At 39.2% G+C, this 23,064-nt stretch overlaps 1 protein-coding gene across 1 annotated transcript in view; it reads left to right on the forward strand.

Moving 5' to 3' along the window:
• Window positions 1–8,407, forward strand: part of WARS2 (tryptophanyl tRNA synthetase 2, mitochondrial) — a 156,153-nt gene extending 147,746 nt beyond the window's left edge. Inside the window, exons 5-6 of the mRNA XM_023734860.1 lie at window positions 4,061–4,179; window positions 6,054–8,407. Of these exons, the coding sequence (XP_023590628.1) occupies window positions 4,061–4,179; window positions 6,054–6,502 (568 nt within the window). The 3' untranslated portion in view covers window positions 6,503–8,407. The remainder of the gene's footprint in view (window positions 1–4,060; window positions 4,180–6,053) is intronic.
• Window positions 8,408–23,064: the final 14,657 nt, after the last annotated feature.

Below are 23,064 nucleotides of genomic sequence, written 5' to 3' on the forward strand. Positions count from 1 at the left end.
TGGTCTCTATTCCTTTGGAGTTAAAGAGAAAGAAGAAAACCAAGGACTTAAGAGAAGAAACTAGTCTACAGAGCCGGTAGTCTACACGAACAATGACATCACCTACCTTGAGACCGGAAGAACTAGATGGTGCCCATCTATCACTACCAACTGTTCCAACCAGGGACCAAATAGATTGTCCCAGATAGAATGGGAGAAAAATGTAGAACAAAATTTGAATTCCTAAAAAAAGACCAGACGTACTGGACCGGTAGAAACTAGATCAACCCCTGAGACTATCGCTATGAGATACTCTTTAAACATGGAACTCAAACCACTCCCAGAGGTCATCTTTCAGCCAAATGACAGATTGGCCCATAAAATAAATAATACCACCCACGAGTACTGTGCTTCTCAAAATAATCGTCTAGATGAAACTAAAAGATGAGAAGCTAGATTGATGGAAACAGAACAACCAAAATGGAAATAATGAGAATTATGGAGAACGTAACTAATGTCACTGAACAGTATATAAAGACACTGTTACATGAGAACCTAATTTCCTGTGTAAACTTTCACCAAAAACACAATAAAATATTTTTTAAAAAAGAGAACATGACTGATGTTATTGTTTTTATGCAAAACAAGTGTCAAAGAGTTGCTTTGAAAGCTATTGCATGTTCTAATTTTCAAAACATTTAACAGCTTTCCTTTTGGAAATATATTTGGAATAATTTTATGATACAAATAAATACTAGTTTCATTATCCAACAGTCAAGCCTTTTTTCTTTTCTTTTTTACCAGAAAGTATTGAAGTATTAGGTTATTGTAAAAGATAAATTTCTTCATTGAAAGAATCAAAATTTCTCCCCTATGAATATTCAAAAAATATGCCACAAAATAATATAAATTCATTATGGTTTTGTAACCATAGTACAGCAATACTCTTGTGTAACTTTTAAAATTATATTAATGAAGACCACATGTTGTTAGGTGCCGTAAAGTCGGTTCCAACTCATAGCAACCCTGTGTACGACAGAACAAAACACTGCCCGGTCCTGTGCTGTCCTCACAGTTGTTGTTATACTTGAGCCCATAGTTGCAGCCACTGTGTCAATCCATCTCATTGAGGGTCTTGCTCTTTTTCACTGACCCTGTACTTTACCAAGCATAATGTCCTTCTCCAGGGACTGATCCCTCCTGACAACATGTCCAAAGTATGTGAGGTAGTCTCGCCATCCTTGCTTCTAAGGAGCATTCTAGTTGTACTTCTTCCAAGACGGATTTATTTGTTCTTTTGGCAGTCCATGGTATATTCAGCATTCGTTGTCCAGCTTTCGCATGCATATGATGCAGTTGAAAATACCATGGCTTGGGTCAGATGCACCTTGGTCTTCAAGGTGACATCTTGCTTTTCAGCACTTTAAAGAGGTCTTTTGCAGCAGATTTGCCCAATGCAACTGTCTTTTGGTCTCTTGACTGCTGCTTCTATGGGTTTTGATTGTGGATCCAAGTAAAATGAAATCCTTGACAACTTCTATCTTTTCTCCATTTATCATGATATTGTTTATTGGTCTCGTTGTGAGGATTTTTGTTTTCTTTATGTTGAGGTATAATCCATAATGAAGGCTGTAGTCTTACCTTCATCAGTAAGTGCTTCAAGTCCTCTTCACTTTCAGCAAGGAAGGTTATGTCATCTGCATATCACAGGTTGTTAATGAGCCTTTCTCCAGTCCTGATGCGAGTTCTTCACACAGTCCAGCTTCTCCGAATATTTGCTCAGCATACAGATTGAATAAGGATAGTGAAAGGATACAACCCTGACACACATCTTTCCTGATTTTAAACCACGCAGTATCCCTTGTTCTGTTCCAGCGAGTGCTTCTTGGTGTATGTACAGGTTTCACAGAAGCACAATTAAGTATTCTGAAATTCCCATTCCTCAGTGTTACCCATAATTTGTTATGATCCACACAGTGAAATGCCTTTGCATAGTCAATAAAACACAGATAAACATCTTTCTGGTATTCTCTACTTTCAGCCATCTAAGAAGACCACATAGAAACATGGAAAATGTCTATCAAGTTAACAATAAAGATAGTATGAATATTATAACTGCAGTTATGTAAAAATATGCTTCCATATGGACAGAACAAGGACTGGAAAGTAATTTACAAAAGTAAAAATGGTTATAAAATTACGAGGGTTTTTTCATTTTTCAAAATGTTCTTAAATATTGTTCTGTATTAGTCTCTATGCTTGTCAAAACTTCCTTGACTTCATGCTCTAGACAAGTAGGTTAAATAGGCCAGTACCTAGTCAGCCTGTGGAGAGTAATTTACAAGGAAAATAATAAGATCTCTGCCAGTTTTTCAAGAGCCATTAATTAACTTCTGCTGTGGGGAGGCTCCCCTCCCTATGACAAAGTACAGTAGTTTTCAAGCACTTTTCCTTTTCTAAGACTGTTTTTGAAAAGCTGTTATTTTTCCACTCAGAAGGCACAATTATCATTAGATATTCATGTTTTCTTTAAGGCTGCTGCTTTCACAGGAAGAATATTAAACTTTCTTCCTCAAGAAATTACAGCATTTTATTAAGTGTATTATCAAATCTAAATTCCCTGGCCAAGCATTAAAGACTCTCAGTCATATGTCTCCTTCCTCAATAACACTTCAGTATAATGTTTTCCCCATCAAGGCTTCTGTATAGTGGTTAATTCTTCTCCTTTTCATGTACCTCATATGATCTAATACTGTCGATTTTATATATGTGATTATAAATGGAGTTCCTATATCCTGATAACTTTTTGTTTTAGATTTTTTTTTTTTGCCAACACAATTTCCACATATACAATTCAATGACACTGATTACATTTTTCACATTGTGCCACTATTCTCACTACCCTTTTTCAGAATATTCTGCCACATTAACATAAACTCAGTGCATCCCAAACTAAAACTTCCCCTTTGCACCTCCCTCCCACCTCTGGTAGCTACTGATAAGCTCTGGCTTCTGTCTATTTGCTTATTTCATATAAGTGTGATCATACAGTATTTTTCCTTTTGCTACTTAGTTTGCTTTGCTTTACATTTTCAAGGGTCATCTCTGTTGTGGCATGCATTAGAGCTTTGTTTCTCTTTATGGCTGCGTAATATTCCATTGTGTGTATATACAACATTTTGTTTATCCATTTATCTGTTGATCTTCATTTTTTAATAAAATAAAATATTACAGATAAAATTGATGTACCCTTTGTTCTTTTTCCCAGACCCATTCCCTTCCCTTCCTTTCTAGAGGCAGTTACTATCATGAATTTGGGAGAAGGGGAGTCTTCCAGTATCTGTTTTTATACTTATTACTACAGATACACATATGTATAAATAATATATAGTATTTTCATATGTACTTTTAAAATTTACACACATGTGAGCATACGCTACATGTCTTCCCCAACTTGCTTTTTTCATTCACGTTGTTTTTTTTGGAGATTCATCTACGTTGTGCGTAAGATTTCATTCAAGTTCCCTGCAGCATATCAATTGCCCTGTGATTATTATTTACTTGAAAATGAAGTAACATATTCCAAACAAATCTTGAGTTACCACAGCTCTGTGACAGGGAGGAAGAACTTACCTGAAGAGTTTTCCACCATCTTTGATGTGAGAGTGGGCTGGAGGTGTCTTTGAAGTGTAAGCACAAGCTCTGAGTAAGAGCATCTGGTCAAGGGCTGGACGAATATGTACTGACTAGGTGAGAGAATGAGATGTGATTTTAAAATACAGTTATGCTTAGGGCATATGCTGTTTAAGATATTATTCCTCTCTCCTAGCAAGATCCTGTCACTGTGGTGTTGATGGCTGTATTCGTCTGCTATGGAAGCAGAACTAGAGTAGGCAAACGTACCTTTGGCCATTTGTCTGAAAATACAGATGAAGACTTGAGTCTCAACATTCCTTCTGTAGTTGGTGAACATTTGTTGAACACTAGCAGTGAAATAGGAACAGGAAATACAGCTGCTTGCAATATCATTTCAGTATAAGAAGGAGCCTTGCTGAGTTATTCTGTCTGTCTTTTATTAAAGGTCCACACACGTTCCTGTTGGGGAGGATCAAGTCCAGCACATGGAACTAGTTCGGGATCTAGCACAAGGTTTTAACAAGAAGTATGGGGAGTTCTTTCCGGTGCCCAAGCCCATCCTAAGTAAGTACCAATCATGTGATTGTTAAATTAGGGCGTATTTTGAAGAGAGGATAGGATAATAGGTGGAAGCTTAGACCTTTCTTGGGGCTAAACTTGGCTCTCACCTGGACAGGGCTTCAGGATTTGTAACTAGAATTCCTGTCTTTTTTCGCAATGTAGGATTAGTAGGCCTGATTGTGTTATTGAACAAAATAACAGAAAAAGTCTGAAAAGTGTGGAGGAGACTGAAAACCATAATGTTGTTGTTGTTGTGTGCCATCAAATCAATTCTGACTCATAGCAACTGTATGTGACAGAGTAGAACTGCCCTATAGGGTTTCCTAGGCTGTAATCTTACATAGCAGAGCACCAGGTCTTTTCTCCTGTGGAGCCGCTGGTGAGTTTGAACCACTGATCTTTTGGTTGGCAGCCAAGCACTTAACCATTGCACCACCAGTGCTCCTTAAAAAAATAAATAAATAAATAAATATGTAATGATAGTAATAATTTTCATTTATAAAGTATTAATGTGACTTACAAAAACATTTATAAAATATCTCATTTGGTAGAGCAGATATTTTTCCCTGTTTTATGGATGAGGAGACTAAGGCTTGGCAAGGCTAACATTGTTTCCAAGTTATATGGCTAGTTAGTGGCAAAGCTGGGCCCTAAACTCAGCTTTTCTGATTGCAAAGCCAGTGTACCTTGCCTTCCCTATTCACAATAAAACAAAAGCCATAAGAGTGAACACTGCTGAATCATAATCTAGGTAAAACAAGAGGGAATTGATAGTCATCACATTCTACCTTCTTAAATCTACAACAGAAATGGAATGTTCAGTCCACCTACTGAATCTGAAACCTCAACTTCAGCTTGCAAGGCTGTGCTAGTCTGGAATCTTCTTGAGGAAAGAAGCTGTAAATCTGTATCACCATTTTCGTAGCAATGCAAATTTATGGCAGCAGCAGAAATCACTGAACCAAAGCACTGTCCATCTTTATTAAGCTGACAGCATTTTAAAGAAGTATAACATGTGCCTAGTATCAATTTAGAAACATAAGAAGAGTTTGAATTTCTAAGTTATTCCAACAGTTCATACAAATAAATTTAGGGCACCCCATGCATTGAAACCAGTCTTCTTTAGCAGTGAGTAATATTTTAATGTTTTGGCCTATTATTATTTTACCTGTTTCACCCTATTTTATGGCTGTTACAGAAGCATTTCTGAAATAGCCATAAAATATTCAGGTAATTATAACACTGGTTTTTGAGGCACAGCTTGTCTTGATTCTGTCAGAACAATAAAACAAGTCACTTCACCCCTGCGTGTGTATGTGTGCGAGCATGTGTGTGCATGCGTGTGTATGGGCACATACTTATATAATCATGGATAAAGGAATGGAAGGAGTGCCACAGATTGTTAAAATTGGTTTGAGGGTAGGAAGAGCGGTGGGGGTAGTGGGGTAATTAGCTAGAAGACAGGCAGATAGAAGAAGGAGAGAAGGAAAGAAAAAGACAACCCTTTTTTAAAAGGTTGCATACCAAAAACAGCATGATTGATAGTTTCATTTGTGTAAGACTATAAATTTTTGTGTGTGTATATATATATATACACACACACATTAAAAGATGCATGAAAATACAATCAACAAAATGCTAACAGTAGTTATCACAAGGTGGAGCTATCTCAGATGAGCTTTACTTTCATGCTTATTATGTAAATTGCTTGAATTTTCCACAACAAGCATTTGATGTTTATATAATCAGATAAAAATAATAAGTCATTCAGTGTGTTTGGCATTTTTAAGATCTAGACACTGACATTCCTGGTGATTTTTTTGTTTGTTTTTTGTCTTGGTTTTTTGGTGTGTGTGTTTGTTGGTATTTTTACTTAGCGTCAATGAAGAAGGTAAAATCCCTCCGCGATCCAGCTGCCAAAATGTCGAAATCAGACCCTGACAAACTGGCCACAGTCAGAATAACAGACAGCCCAGAGGAGATAGTGCTGAAATTCCGCAAGGCTGTGACGGACTTCACCTCAGAGGTCACCTACGATCCAGCCAGCAGAGAGGGTGTCTCCAACATAGTTGCCATTCATGCCGCAGTGACCGGACTCACCGTGGACGATGTGGTCCGCCAGAGTGCTGGTATGGACACTGCTCGCTACAAGCTGGTGGTGGCAGATGCTGTGATTGAGAAATTTGCTCCAATTAAGAATGAAATTGAAAAACTGAAGATGGACAAGGACCACTTAGAGAAGGTTTTACAACTTGGGGCAGCAAAAGCCAAAGAATTAGCATACCCCGTGTGCCAGGAGGTGAAGAAATTGGTGGGATTTCTATAGGAGCTTTCAACTAATCTCAAAAAGGCTTTTTTATATCGTGTGGTCTATACACCTCAATAATGGCAGCTTTCCTCACAAGCAAAATATTCTAGTAGGGACATTTAATTTGATATACCTGAGTATTGGCTTCGTTTGGTGAATAATGCTTTGTAGTCTTTAAATAGAGCAATGTTCTAAATACCCTCAACAAAATGCTGTGACTAGGGGGGGAAAAAGCTGTCTGAAATGCCAATTATTTGAGGCAAGCTCCTTAGCCTGAATTTATCTACACAAATGTGAGGGAGGTGGGCAGTAATTTGGCCAATGCTGATAATCACTTGTATTTCTCTCTGGAGTACTTACTCTCACAGGTGCTCACTTTATCCCAACCCTTTTTAAAAATAATAGATAGAGGTCTTAGACTAATAATCCTTGGGTTGCCATTTGGGCCAATTTGTAGTCACATCTCAGGAAAATAAGTTGATTATTATAGTTCATTTTTCACTAAGATGGTGCCTGCTTCATTGTATGTAAGCTGCTTAAGTTGTTGTCCTTGAGACTGCACTGACTGTTCCCAGCAAGTAGTACTTGTTTTTTTATTATTATTATTATTCAGAGACACATGATATGAACTTCTGAGAAGATTATATCATTTCAGCTTGATTTGTTAATTATACAAAAGGCCAAGCTGCTGGATTATATTCTTAACAATTAATTCCTTGCATTTGTCTTTCAGTTTAGTCTCACCAGCCCCCTGTGAAATGTATAGGAGAGGAATTGCCATTTTACAGGTGAAAAAAATGAGGCTCAGAGAGTACAATTAGCTTGTACAATATCACTCAGTAGGTAAAAAGCAAATCCAAGACTAAAACCTTTACTGCTTATTCCTAAGAGTAGTGCTTTTTTCATCAGATAGCACAAAATCCTGAGGGACAGCATGTTTGAGACTCTAAACTTTCTGACTTTGAAGCTGGGTTCTGGAAATACAAGACCTGAACTACTGATACTGTTTATATCTGCAACTCAGCCAATAGCTGTCTGCTTTAAATCTGGATTCAGCTAACCTTGGTTTAATTTGCTTTTCAAAATCCCCAAGATAGATCCCAAATTTTCTCTCCTTTTTGTGGAGATACTTCAAAACATATTCTACCAGACAACAATAAAAGTGAGGCCTGACAAATCAGCTCTTCCCAGTGGTGAGTGGAAGCTTCTCATCTCACTCTACCTCTGTCTCTAATAACAAGTCGCCATAAAACCCACACTTCCATTTCCCACACCTGAAAATGGAAATTATAATCCTGACCTACCAAACCAGGACCTGTTAGCAAAATTGACTTTGTAACAGAGATTGCTTGTACAGTTTTTTGCCAATGAGTACTATGATAACCATTTATAATAGAAGATTAATATGTTGGGCGAAGAGTTTTTACCCATGTTGCTTAAGAGAAGCAAATAGAAGAGTTGTTCTTGTATCAGAACAGATAGAAATTCACAAAACATTGTACCACACAATCCAAATTAAAAAACTCTTTTTAGAATTTTGGCAGCTAGCCTGGCTTATAGGAAAAGAAACACTTTACCTTTTGGATTCTTTCTTGGTATGAGGTATCTATAGTTTTAGAGCCTCTTGAGCTCTTTCTTCCAAGCCTCTTTTTCCTTTCAAAGAAGCCCTGTATGACTACTGGAAAATGACAGAATTAAAGATGGATCTGTCAAATCAACTGTCTGTGTGTTTTTCATCCCCTTGTAATGCTTTTTCTCCAAAGAACTGAAGACATCATGGAAAGAATCTGAGAAAACAAAAATAAGATGATTTGTGGTAACTTCAAGGAGCAAAGCCTATGCAGATAGTGAGGCTGGACTTGTGTACATCATGTTGTTACTATTCTTCAGAAGTGACCCTAGGGTTCACTGAGTCCAAAATCAGCCCATGAGTGAGAGACTTGCCCAATGACTAGGAAGTTAATAAAAGAGCCAAAGCTAGAACCTAAATCTATCTTCATATTCCTTCCACTTACCATTTACAGGCTTCAGTACAATCTTTCTAATTGAAATGAAGAATCAGACAAAAATCTAACTTGTGGTTTGGAGTACTATGGTGGTTTTGTTATTTTCCATATGTTTGGCAGAGAGTTGAAATAGTGAAAAATATTTCAGATGGTAGTAGTAATGGCCAGGTAGTTTGGTGCTCTGTAGTTCCATCTACTGACAAACCCTACTTCAAGCCCACCTTGGAGGACTGGTCACTGAGCACACAGTCTTGCCCTTTATAATGCCTCATAAAGATTTGTCTTGGATTGAATTGTGCCCCCCCAAAAATGTGTGTAGCACCTTGGCTAGGTCATGATTCCCAGTATTGTATGATTGTGTTATCTGATGTGATTTCCTTATGTGTTGTAAACTCTACCACTATTATGAGATTATATGTGATCTCTTCATGTGTTGTAAATTCTATCACTGTGATGAGGTTATACCGATGAGGTTGACAAGATTAGTGTCTGAATGCAATCTCTTCTGAGATATAAAAGAGAGAAGTGAGCAGAGATACATGGGAACCTCATACCACGAAGAAAGTGGTGCTGGGAGCAGAGTGCATCCTGTGGACCTGAGGTTCCTGCTCAGAGAAGCTCCCAGACCAAAGGAAGACTGATGACATGGACTTTCCTCCAGAGCGGATGGAGAAAGCGTTCCCCTGGAGCTGATGCCCTGAATTTGGACTTGTAGCCTACTGGACTGTGAGAGAATAAACTTCTCTTTGTTAAAACCATCCACTTGTGGTATTCCTGTTAGAGCAGCACCAGATGACTAAGACAAGGTTTATCAAAATAATGTCAGAAAAATGAGCTAGAGATTCTTAATGGAGTGTGATTTTTTTCCAGAAACCCTCCTGATGTACAACATAAACATGTCTATCATTAAATAATAACTAACACTATTCATCTTTATGAAATGATGCCAGGGATCCCATGATAGAACTTGCAAGACCAGTGACTTCCTCATTGCAAATACCTTTTTTCAACAACATAAACGGCGGCTATACACATGGACCTCACCAGACGGAATACACAGGAATCAAATCAACTACATCTGTGGAAAGAGACAATGGAAAATCTCAATATCATCAGTCAGAACAAGGCCAGGGGCCAGCTGCAGAACAGACCATCAATTGCTCATATGCAAGCTCAAGTTGAAGCTGAAGAAAATTAGAACAAGTCCACAAGGGCCAAAGTACAACCTTGAGTATATCCCACCTGAATTTAGAGGCCATCTCAAGAACAGATTTGATGCATTGAACACTAATGACCAAAGACCGGATGAGTTGTGGAAGGACATCATACATGAAGAAAGCAAGAGGTCATTAAAAAGATAAGAAAGAAAGAAAAGACCAAAATGGATGTTAGAAGAGACTCTGAAACTTACTCTTGAGCATCAGGTAGCTAAAGCAAACTGAAAAAATGATGAAGTAAGAGAGCTTAACAGAAGATTTCAAAGGATGTCTTTAAAGTATTATGATATATGCAGAGACCTGGAGTTAGAAAACCAAAAGGGAAGAACACACTCGTCATTTGTCAAGCTGAAAGAAGTGAAGAAAAAATTCAAGCCTCTAGTTGCAATATTGAAGAATTCTATGGGGAAAGTATTAAATGACACAGGAAGCTTCAAAAGAAGATGGAAGGAATACAATCACTATACCAAAAAGAATTGGTCGACATTCAGCCATTTCAGGAGGTAGCATATGATCGGGAACCAGTGGTACTGAAGGAAGAGGTCAAAGCTGCACTGAAGGCATTGGCAAAAACAAGACTTCAGGAACTGATGGGATACAAACTGAGATGTTTTAACAAATGGATGCAGCCTGGAAGTGCTCACTTGTCTATGCCAAGAAATTTGGAAGACAGCTACCTGGCCAACCGACTGGAAGAGATCCATATTTATGCCTATTCCAAAGAAAGGTGATCCAACGGAATGCAGAAATTATCGAATAATATCACACACAAGTAACATTTTGCTGAAGATCATTCAAAAGCAGCTGCAGCAGTACATTGACAGGAAACTGCCAGAAGTTCAAGCTGGGTTCAGAAGAGGACGTGGAACCACGGATATCATTGCTGATGTCAGATGGATCTTGACTGAAAGCAGAGAATACCAGAAAGATGTTTGCCTGTGTTCTATTGACTATGCAAAAAGCATTCAACTGTGTGGATCATAGAACATTATGGGTAACATTGTGAAGAATGGGAATTCCAGAACACTTCATTGCGCTCATGAGGAACCTGTACATAGATCAAGAGGCCATTGTTCAAACAGAACAAGGGAATACTGCATGGTTTAAAATCAGGAAAGGTGTGTGTCAGGGTTGTATCCTTTCACCATACCTATTCAGTCTGTATGCTGAGCAAATAATCCGAGAAGCTGGACTATATGAAGAAGAATGGGGCATCAAGATTGGAGGAAGACTCATTAACAACCTGCAATATGCAGATGACACCACCTTGCTTGCTGAAAGTGAAGAGGACTTGAAGCACTGATAAGATAAAAGACTACAGCCTGCAGTATGGATTACACCTCAACATAAAACAAAAATCCTCGCAACTGGACCAATAAGGAACATCATGATAAACAAAAGATTGAAGTTGTCAGTGATTTCATTTTACTTGGATCACAATCAACACCCATGGAAGCATCAGTCAAGAAATCAAATGATGCATTGTATCAGGCATATCTGCTGCAAAAGACCTCTTTAAACTGTTGAAAAGCAAAGATGTCACCTTGAAGATTAAGGTGCGCCTGACACAAGCCATGGTGTTTTCAATCGCCTCATATGCAAGAGAAAGCTGAACAATGAATAAGGAAGACCGAAGAAGAATTGACACTTTGAATTATGGTGTTGGGGGAAGAATATCAAATATACCATGGACTACCAAAAGAACGAACAAATCTGTCTTGGAAGAAGTGCAGCCACAATGATCCTTGGAAGCAAGGATGGCAAGGCTTCGTCTCACAAACTTTGGATGTGTTATCAGGAGGGGTCAGTCCCTGGAGAAGGACATCATGCTTGGTAAAGTAGAGGGTCAACAGAAAAGAGGAATACCCTCAATGAGGTGGACTGACACAATGGCTGCAACAGTGGGCTCAAGCATAACAACAACGATTGTGAGGATGGTGCAGGACCGGGCAGTGTTCTGCTCTGTCGTACATAGGGTTGCTATGAGTCAGAGCTGACTCGATGGCACCTAACAGCAACACTTGAGTTTTTATTATATATCAGGTACCATAAAATCAAACAAGTTGCCATGGAGTCAATTCCAACTCATGGTGACCCCATGTGTTTCAGAGTAGTACTCTGGCTGTCTCCTTTCGGAAGTAGGCTGCCAGGCTTTTCTTTCCAGGTCCCTCTGGGTGAACTTGAACCACAGCGGCGCTCTGCACAGTGTTCTGAAGTGTATGGAGTAATATGCTCTAAGGCTGCACTGTCCAATACGGTATGTGTCTATTTAAATTAGTTAAAGTTAAATAGATTTTCACTTCTAAAGTAGCACTGTTGTTATTTTTAATTGCTGTCGAGTTGATTCCAGCTCATATGTGTTACGGAGTAGAACTGCTCCATAGTGTTTCCTTGGCTATAATCTAATGGAAGCAGATCTCCAGGCCTTTTCTCCCACAGTACTGCTAGGTGGGTTCGAGCCACCAACCTTTAGGTTAAAAGTCGAGTGCAGTTTGTGTCACCTAGGGAACTTTCAGTAGCACCAGCCATCTTCAAGTGCCCAATAGCCACATATGACTAGTGGCTACCATTTTGGACAGTGTAGATACAGAACATTTCTATCATCACAGAAATGCCATTGGATGCTGCTGCTTTAAGGCACTCAGTGGTTTGCCTATAATAGGCCAAGTACATACAGTTTAGGAGTTCTCCCTGGAGAGTTTTTCAACTGGAGATTTCATGAAGACAGCAAAAAGATTAGTTGAGAATGACAGACCACACTGTAAATGAGAATTATATATAGTTTCCTAAACAATACTTTTAAGTAATACTTTTTAGTAAGAGCTGCCATTGTATTAACTACTTTCTATACACTGGGCATTTTACTAAGTATGTTTATATGCAGTATTCAATTTAATATTTCTATCAGCTCTATAAGATACAAACTATTATGTCAGTTTTTCAAATAAGAAAACTAAGGTTCAGCAACTTGCCAAAAGTCACACATTTATTATTAGTCTCTAATTTTTCCTAATTAAGAACCCGGTGATACCCTTAGCTAGGGTGCCCAAGGGAGTGATTTGCGCCTGTTGCTGACTAGATTCTTCTGTCAGTACATATGATCCTCTCTTGTGTGTCTCATAATACTTTCGGCCCTCCCCTCTGTCTTTCTCCCTGCATTCCTCTTCCCCCCTCCTTCTTGTTTTAATGCTCTTATAATTATTCCCCAAAAGTTCTTAGTTTGTGCACGCAGCACAGATTTTAGGTTGCTTTCCACTTCAGGTTTTGTTGTCCTCCAGTTTGCTCTGTCAAGTGCTGTGTCTGTGTTACTAGTTAAACTAGTACTCATGTTTCTCTTTAACATGAGTACTCTGTGTTCTCCTTGACTATGTGATCCCCCTATAATCAAATGGATGAGTCTTTTGCAGCTTCTTTGGGTGGAAAGAGTCAATCTGTCCATGAGATTGAGCTAAAAACATAGTCTATCACTAGCATATACCATTTATAAATACTCCACAGGCAGAAACAACCTAGAAGCTTTATTGTAAATCACTTTAAGCTTTCATCTGTTAACTCTCCACAATCTGTCCATGAGATTGAGCTAAAAACATAGTCTATCACTAGCGTATACCATTTATAAATACCCCACAGGCAGAAACAACATAGAAGCTTTATTGTAAATCACTTTAAGCTTTCATCTGTTAACTCTCCACAATGCTATTATATTGGCGACACAGGGATTACCTTCCTTCTCCATAAGAAAATTGGGTATAGAGCATTTGTGACTTGTCCTCCAATACATAATTCAAAGTTATGAGAAATGCTTATGTCAGGCCTACTTTGTGAAAGACACAGGAGAAATGCAGTATTCCTACAATTTAGAGGAGGACACACAGATTCTAGCTAGCAAATGCTAGATGAGCCTGGGAGGGAGTGAATGTCAGCTGTGACATTTGCTCTTAATTATTTGAAATTAAGATATCACACTCATTTAGTGGTCCTTAAATAAATAGAATATTTAATATTTGATATAAAAGTGTTGACTATGGAAGGCAAACTCATTTTTTATATACCTTCCTGTCTTAGTTATCTAGTTCTGCTATAACAGAAATACCACAAGCAGATGTCTTTAACAAAAAGAAATTTATTCTTACAGTCTAGGAGGCTACAAGACCAAATTCAGGGTGCCAGCTCCAGAAGAAGGCTTTGTCTCTCTGTTGGCTCTGGAGGAAGGTCCTTGTCATTAATCTTCCCCTGGACCAGGAGCTTGTCCGCGCAGGGACTCTGGCTCCAAAGCACATGCTATTCTCCTGGCTGTTGTTTCTTGGTGGTATGAGGTCCCCATGTATCTCTGCTCGCTTCTTTTATATCTCAAAAGAGATTGGCTTAAAACACAATCTAGTAGATTGAGTCCTGCCTCATCAACATAACTGCCACTAATCCCATCTCATTAACATCATAGAGGCAGGATTTACAACACATAAGAAAATTACATCAGATGACAAAATGGCAGACAATCACACAATACTAAGAATCATGGACTAGCCAAATTGACAGATATTTTGGGAGGACACAATTCAATCCATGACACTTTCCCTACCCCCACATACGCACACACATGGTAAAACAGGCCCGCAGTAATCATTTAAAAAAAAAAGTTTGTTTATGAAAAGCAGATAATGTCACTTTTTATATGACTATTTAGAATAAACTGGTCGCAGGTTACATAGTCACTGTCTTACTCACTGTATCCACCTTAATGTCTTTTTGGAATAAGATTTAAAAAGACCTACTCTTCCTGGGAAGAAAGCCACACCCCACTTCATGTCTTTGAGTGCGGTGACAAAGAAGTACTGCTGGGTCTGGAATTTACTACCACATCAACCTGCACTAGCCTCTCCACTGAAGCCCACTGAAACCAATTTTCAGTTTAAATAAATGGGTTATCCAGAGATTTCCCTAAGTTTGCAGTAGCCCCCTCCCCCAAACAGTGGGGCACCCATGATGATTTAAAAAAACAAAACATGGTGTGGTTTGTCCAGACATGACCATGGAAACCAGACCTGGGTAGCAAAGTGTTCCCACCAGGAAACAGACAGCTGGTCAGCAAAAGGGTATTGTTCCTTAGCAGTATTCCAGAAGAAAGTTTTTGCCGTAGAAGGGAAGTCCAGACAGGAATGCAAGGCCTTAAGCTGTTTTATGAAGGTTTCCTCTCCTGGCCTCCTTATGAAAAATTAACTAATAGTGAAATTTCTAAAATTACTGATTCCCCAGTGAATTTTTTTTTCCATTGTTTTTATGCCTATCTTTTCTACTTCTTATTTTCTAGTCATCTTTAAAGCTCCCACAGGCCCAGTACAAAGATAGGGAATTCCCTGATGATTAGTGTGCATACACATTTATGCATAATGTTCATGTGCATTTGCCTCTGGGGCACTGGGGACTCAGCTCTCCTCTCCCCTCCCCCATATCTAAGTTGATGCCCAATTCAGCCACTGCTGCTACTTCTCTATTGCTTTTTCCACTTAGTTGCTAAAGGAACAAACAAAATACACCTCTTACTAAAAACCTCTTTAAGTGCCTCTTTGGCACTCTTCTAGCTCAGAGCTTCTTAACTCCCATTCACACTGTTTATCACCATATAAAATGCTCCTTTCAAGATCTTCGCTGACTTCTGCATAAGTTTTATTACTCTCTTCCACAGTCTCTCTTGATGTCTAAGACTACCTAAACTATGTCTATTTGTTCACTCATATTGTGTCCAAGCTTCTGTGTACTCCTTTATTTCCTCCCCACTATTCTAAAACAGGGTTAACCAAAAGATTGGAGGTTTGAATCTACCCAGAGGCACCTCAGAAGAAAGGACTGGTGATCTACTTCCCAAAAAATCAGCCACTGAAAACCCTATGAAGCACAGTTCTACTCTGACACACATGGGGTCACCATGAGTCATAATTGACAGCAACTGGTTATTATGCAATAACTGCCCTGTGTTGTCTGCCTCACTCCCATCCACTCACAGTGCCATTGTCCTTTCTGCCTCAGCCACTGTCATGACTTCCATGCCATTTCTTACACCTTCTACAACATTTTAGTCATCAACCCACCTGTTCCTCTATATTTCTTTATTGTAGAAAGCGCATTCTGATGTCCCTTTGACACACTGGCATATTGACATATCTGGGTGAAAGGAAGGGTTTTTGACTTTTGATCTGTCTTAATACCAACTTAACAACCTCTGTATTGGCCATAATTGGTTCCCCAACCCACCCCATTCCCAAAACAACAATATGTACAACCACACCAAACCAAATCAGTTCCTATCAAGTCGATTCTAATTCATGATGACCCCATGTGTTTCAGAATAGAATTGCACTCCTTAGGGTTTTCAATGGTTGATTGCCAGAACTTTCTTCCAAGGTACCTCTGGATGACTCGAACCTCCAACCTTTTGGTTAGTAGCTGAGCACTTAACCATTTACACCACCCAGGGACACAGAGAAGACCCTTACTGTATTTATTGCTCAGATTTTTGTCACTTTATATGCAAGTTGTCATGAAAGTTATAGTGGTAGAGGCTACCATTACCCAGTGTCCAGTCTTTCCTTCCTTTTTTAGTAATGGAACCCTTACTCTGAATGTTGGTGAGCACATAGTGCCAAATAGAGACTCCATTTCCCAGCCTCCCCTACAGCGAAGTATGAGCCTGTGAATCAGTTCCAGCTTATGGAATATGAGCTAAACTAATGTGTGCAATTTCCAGGTCACATAATTTTTAAAGGCAGTTGCTTTCTTCCCGCTTCCTGGAATAGCCATATTGGACCCATGATGGAAACCATAAATGAAAGAAGGGCAGAGCCAACCTTCCTTGTCCCAGAAAGCAGAGCTGCCTTTTCTACCCTGGGCTGTCCACCTACCTCTGGACTGTTGTGTGAGAAATGAACTTTTATCACATTTAAGCCACTTTATCTTGGGATTTCTTTGTTACAGTACCTTAGACACCACCCCAACTAACACTAATGTTATTAGCCTCTTTGTCTAATGTCCTCTTCCAATCAGTTACTTCAGTTAAATTCAACCAACATTTAATGAAAGCCTTCTGTATGCTGAGGCAGTGGTTTCCAAAATATGATCCCCAGACCAGCCACAGAAACTTCATCTGGGAACTTGTTAGATATGCAAATCCATGGACTCCACTGAATGAGAAACTCTGGGATGGGGCTTAGCAATCAGTGTTTTAACAAGCCTTTCTGGTGATTCTGATATACACTGCTTGAGAACCAGTGTTCCTGGAGGGATAAAAAATGAATAAAGCCCAGCCTCTGCTCTCAAGAAGTTTACATTTTTAATGACAGAGAGAGAGAGAGAGATATGCAAATAATCAGTCATAAAAACATACTTGCTGTCTTGACTTTCTGTTATTTCCTGTCTGCTCCCCTTTTCATCAGATTAATTTCAAATAATTTAGCTTAGATTGTTTTTGTTTATATATGTGATTATTTATACAAAAAAAAAGCCTCATTGCCATCGAATCTATTCTGACTCATAGCAACCCTATAGGACAGAGTAGAACTGCCCCACAGCACTTCCAAGGAGCAGCTGGTGATTTCAAACGGCCAACCTTTTGGTTAGAAGCCAAGCTCTTAACCACTGTGCCATCAGGGCTCCGAGTGTGATTATTTATAGACAGCCTAAAAATTGCGGTCATTTGGGTTATGCAAATCCTAAAAGGAGAAAGAATTGATGTTACCTTTATAGATAGAATGAACAGAGATTTGATTACCAGGGTAGCACTAGGATTAATGAGGATCTTCTGAAGCCAAGAGAGACAAGTAAGAATGTGAGTTATTTTACACAGTAGTAGTAAAATTATAGTACTTATAACACTGTAAAGGGTTATATGGCCTAGAAATAAAAACGGTTGAGGGTAGATTAAATTTATGAGTGAGAAAGTCATAAAGTCATAAAATTCCACTAACCGCAAATTAGGAATGTTTAAATTATTTCTCAGAGCTCTGACATCAATATCATAGAAGGAAACTACTATCTTTGCTATCACCATCCTGATTATCATAATCTGTGTTCAGAGCAGTAGGTCAGAACAGACTAGACCAATGTGGTATCGGTGGTAGACTAGAAAATAGGCTGTCTGAGAAGGAAGACTCTTGTACTTAGAGTGTTTTGTATAAGACCTCTCCACACTCCAGAGTTAATAGACGATAAAGGCAGAGGAAATAAGGGAGACAATGGACGCAATTCATAAAAGAATTTGTTATGATTTCAGATTAAATCCAGTTCACCATTATTCTTATTAATGAGACAACCCAGATAATTGAGATCTGTAGATAATCGAAAACCTAAATAAAATATTATTACTAGACTTTGTCTTGCTTACTCTGGACATATCATCAGGGAAGAGCAATCGCTAGAAAGGGACATCATGTTTGGTAAAGTGGAGGGTCAGCAAAAAGGAGAAGAACCCTCAGTGGGATGGATTGACACAATAGCCTCAACAATGGGCTCAAATATATCAAAAATCATGAAGATTATGCAGGACCAGGCAACATTTTGTCCTGTTATACATAAGGTTGCCATGAATCAGAGTCAGTATGACAGCAACTAACAATAACAAGAGACATAGCAAACTGATATTAAGTGTTTAGCATAGGAGCTGAACACTTTCTGGATAGCTCTAACATACAGAAGAAGCATTAGCGCATCCAAAAACTAGCCAAACTTGAGACTTCAGTCAATCTAGACTCTGTGATAATGAACACGTGTAACAGTGCTGCCCACTTTCCCCAAAGTTATGTGAATATTTAGAAGAAATGTTTGGTTTAATTCACCCACCAACTGTTAGGAACACAGAATTCATATTGCATGTCTGCCATTTGCTCCTAGAAATTATATGAGCCCTGGTTTGTATATTTTTAAAATCTTGCAGTGTCTTTAAACAACCACCTGGCTTGATTAAAAAAAAAAAGAAAAAAGGAAAACAGCCATTTTATTTCCTTCTTTCCCTCCTTTTTCCCTTTAAGGATACTTCCTCCATCTTCTTTCTGAAAATATTGTCAGTCAAGATTTCTATGCCAAATAATTTGGAGTCAAAAGTATTCAAAAGCCTGGAGGCAAGTGAGCTTTTTATTGCATTTTTATTGAGAGTAAATTGGGCTGTGTGGGCAGGCTGGAGAGGCACTCCTCTGCAAGGCTCCAGCAAACCCCACCATTGCCCCCAGCAAGGATTCATTTACAAGAATTACATCACTGTGATCTGCTTGTATTGGCTCACCAGGCCCAACACCCTTGGCACTGCCTGACAAGTTAACTCCGTGATCCTAATGAGCCTTCCATGACAGAATTTATATGGCCCCCAGGGGTCTCTGTCTTTATTCTCATAACTTTCAAATCTTTTCCTAATTTAACATATGAAGAAGTGTTTCCTAAGTTGTAACCATACTTCATCCTCACAAACCCATTTTACAGATAATGTTTCCTTGAGTACTTTGGCACCAAATAATCTGTTTATTACACTTGCAGTTTGTATCATAAATGACTATTATTTTTTACCTTATATGTACTTTTTTGTTAAGTACCTTTGAGCATAAATTATTGCAAAAAGATTGAGGTTTTTATTATTGCTTTTGTTTTTATAAATTACTGATAGTCTAGAGCATAATACTGGGTACAGAGTAGATGCTAAATAGATGTGTATTGTCTAGACAACCCTGACAGGAGGGAGAGGCTAGGGGTTGCAAATTCAAATGGATTCAGAGGACAGATAAGTATATAAATTCATTAAATCATTTAACAAATATTTATTCAGTGCTTACTATATGCCAGGCTTTGTTCTAGGCACTAGGGGTACAGCAATGAACAAAATAGACAAAACTCCTTGCCCTCTTCTAATTGACATTGTAGTGGGGAGAAACAGACAATCAAATAAACAAGGAAAGTAAATGATAGGTCACAAGGTGATGAGTGCTATGTAAAAATATAAAGAAAATGGGGTGGGGTATATCTTAATTACCTAGCACTGCTATAACAGAAATACCATAAATGGGTGACTTTAACAAACAGAAATTTATTTTCTCACAGTTTAAGAGGCTAAATGTCTGAATTCAGGGTGCCAGCTCTAGCAAAAGGCTTTCTCTCTCTCTCAGCTCTGGAGGAAGGTCCTCGTCTCTTTTGAGCTTCTGCTCCTGAGCAATCTTCATGTGGCTTGGCATCTCTCTTCCCCCATCTCTGCTTGCTTACTTGCTTGTTTAATCTCTTTATATCTCAAAAGAGATTGAGATTGACTTAAGACACACCCTACACTAATACTGTCTCATCAACATAAAAAAGAAAACCCATTCCCAAATGGGATTCTAACCATGGGTATACGGGGTTAAGATTTACAACACATATTTTGGGGGGACACAATCCATAACAGTGTGCTTGTTTTAAATAGAGTTGTAAAGGATAGTTTTACTGAGATGAAATTTAAACAAAAATCTGAATGAGGTGAGGGAGCTGGCAATGCAATATTTAGAGGAAGACCAGTCCAGATGGAAGGAACATCAAGCACAAAGCCCTTGAGGAAGAAGTATGCTTGGCTTGTATAAAAAGTAGCAAGGAGGTCAGTGTGGCTAGAGTAGGATGAAAGAGAGGGAGAGTGGTAAAAGATGAAGTTGGAAAGATGGTGGAATCAAGGCCTTACAGGCCATTGTAAGAACTTGAGCTTTTACTCTAGGGTGATGGGATTGGGAAGCCATTGTAGACTTAAGTTATAAAAGGTTCGTGCTGGCTATTATGTTGGAAAATAGACTATTGGGGTCAGAGATGGAAGGTGGGAATACCAATGAGAAGGGTATTTCAATCACCCATGCAAGAGAAGAGGCTTGAACTAGGGTAACAGTGGACAAAGTGGTAAGGTGGTAAGATGTGGTCAGATTTGGGATACATTTTGAAGGTAGAGCTGATAGGATTTGCCGATAATTGGTTATGATATTTAGGAGAAAGATGTCAAGCATGACGCCAAGATTTTTGACCTGAAAAGCTAGAAAGTTGGAGATGACATTTAGTAAGATAGAAAACACTACAGGAGAAGCCAATTTGGAAAGATCAGGAGTTTGCTTTTAGACATGTGGAGATGTTGGATGAGCAGTTGGATATTTAAAGCTAGAGGTCAGGGAGAGGTCCAGTGTAGAGATACTAAAATTTGGGTGTCATCAATATATAGATAGTATTTAAAGCCAGGAGACTTGATGAAACTTCTGAAAGAGTAAGTGTGGCAGAGAAAAGAGGAAGCCCAAAGAATGATCCTCTTTAGAGGTAGAGGGAGATAAGAAAATATCCAGCAATGAGATTGAGAAAGAAAGGCTAATGTGACAGAAGGAAAGCCAGGAGAGAGTGGTGTCTTGGTAGCCAACTGAAAAACTGGTTTTCAGGAAAATGACTAATCCATGTCAAGTAAGGTGAGGACTGAAAAAGAACCATGGATTTAACAATGTGGGGGCGTTGGTGGCCTTGATCAAAGAAGTTTGGGTGCATTGTTAAGTCAGATTGAATAGATTTAAAAGGAATGGAAGGAGAGAAATTGGAGACAGTGTCTTTGACCACTCTTCCAAGGAGTATTACTGTGAAGGGAAGCAGAGAAGTGTGACAGTGATATAGAATCAAGAGAGGTCTTTAAGATGGGAAAAATAATTGCATGTTTGTGTGCTGTTAGGAGTGGTCCAGTAGAGAGGGAAATTTGATGATGCGGGGTTGAGAGAGGATATTACTGAATCTGTGAGAAGAGATGGGATCCAGAGCACATGTGGACATGTTGGACTTAGATGGGAGCATGGAGAAGAGAGAAGGAAGAATGTATGGACACAAATGCAGGTGGATTTTTACACATGGTAGAAAAGCAAGTGGAAGGTCCCTTCATTGCTTCCATTTCTTAGTGAAATAGGAAACAAGGTCCTCAGCAGAGAATTAGGAAGAGGGAAGTGTTGGAAGTTTGAGGAGAGAGAAGAAGAAGGTGTGAAATAGTCATCCAGGAAAGACAGAAGGAGGGTGAACTGGGGGAAATGTAGTAGAACTGCCAGGCAGCATTAGGGCTCTCCTGAGGTTAGGGATCATGAACTTAAAATAAGAGCAGTCAGCACAGTTGATTGTTTTGCTCCAGCCACATCCTACTGTGTGAGTTTAGGCAAAGTATGGGCAAAGTTGGATTTACATGGAGCTGAGCTTTGCCAGGTGATTGCAACAAAGAGTAGAGATAAAAGATCTGAGTGTGCATCTAGGATGTGAGTATATCAATGTCCCATGATATCCAAACAGGCTAAGAGGGGAAGTGAGACTGTGAGAGGTGTAGAAGCAGTGAAAATGTGATTGAAGGTTCCAGTGGTGTCAAAGAATTGAGAGTGAACTAGAGAGACAGGAAATGTTGGTCAGAGAGTGCGGTACTTGAATTCAAGATTTAAAACCACCCAGTTGCTGTCGATTCTGACTCATGGTGACCCCGTATGTGTGAGAGAAGAACTGTGCTCCGTAGAGTTTTCAATGGCTGATTTTTCAAAAGTAGATTGCCAGGCCTTTCTTCCAAGGCCCCTCGGGGGGGGACTCAAACTGCCAACTGTTTGTTTAGAAGCCCAGTGCTTAACTGTTTGCCCCAACCAGGAACTCCTTGAATTCAAAGTTACGAGAGTACAATTCTTGATATTGACAAAGTTTGCAGTATGGCCAAGTAATGATTGTTGATGGAGGGTGGAAAACATGGTCTCCGGAGGAGAGGAGATCAAGGAGGTTAGGGTATTATAAAGATCATTTACTTCAGTGTGACCATGAAGACTACTATGCCACGTCTGTGCTTGTGGTGAGTATGGAGCTTTTCCTTGGTCTGCACTTGGGAAGATTATGTTGGGAACATTTGGAAACCTGTGGCTGGTCACTGAGCTATTTTTTCTTAACCTATAGATGCTCTGTCATCATTTAAGCCATCAGCAAACATTTGCAATTTCACTGTTTGGCCCTACTAGTCTGATTCATAGTCTAAAGTATTTGTTTATGTTGTTTTATTTTGTGTTTGGAAGGGCTGGGAAGGTGAGGGGACATTTAGTCCAATTCCTCTGAGACCTTCCTAGGATATCTCAGAAACTTCTAGATGGAGGTGCTATCCTGAAACAAGCACTGTGTCAAACAAGGGGGCCCAGGATATCTGGGGCTCCCTTGGCAGAAGTTCCCCCTCCAGGAACCTGCTCTGATTTCCTGGGGCTGCTCTGTTCCTGAGGTGTGGAGTGGCTAGATATGGTTGGGAGCAGCCCACAGTGGTTGCTTTAGGCTGCTAGGTTGCTTGCTATGTATTCCATTATGGCAACACCACTGAAGTGACACCCTTTCTCTAGGTGGA

This window comes from Trichechus manatus, unplaced genomic scaffold (genome assembly GCF_000243295.1).
Source record: "Trichechus manatus latirostris isolate Lorelei unplaced genomic scaffold, TriManLat1.0 scaffold00073, whole genome shotgun sequence".
NCBI lineage: Eukaryota > Metazoa > Chordata > Mammalia > Sirenia > Trichechidae > Trichechus > Trichechus manatus.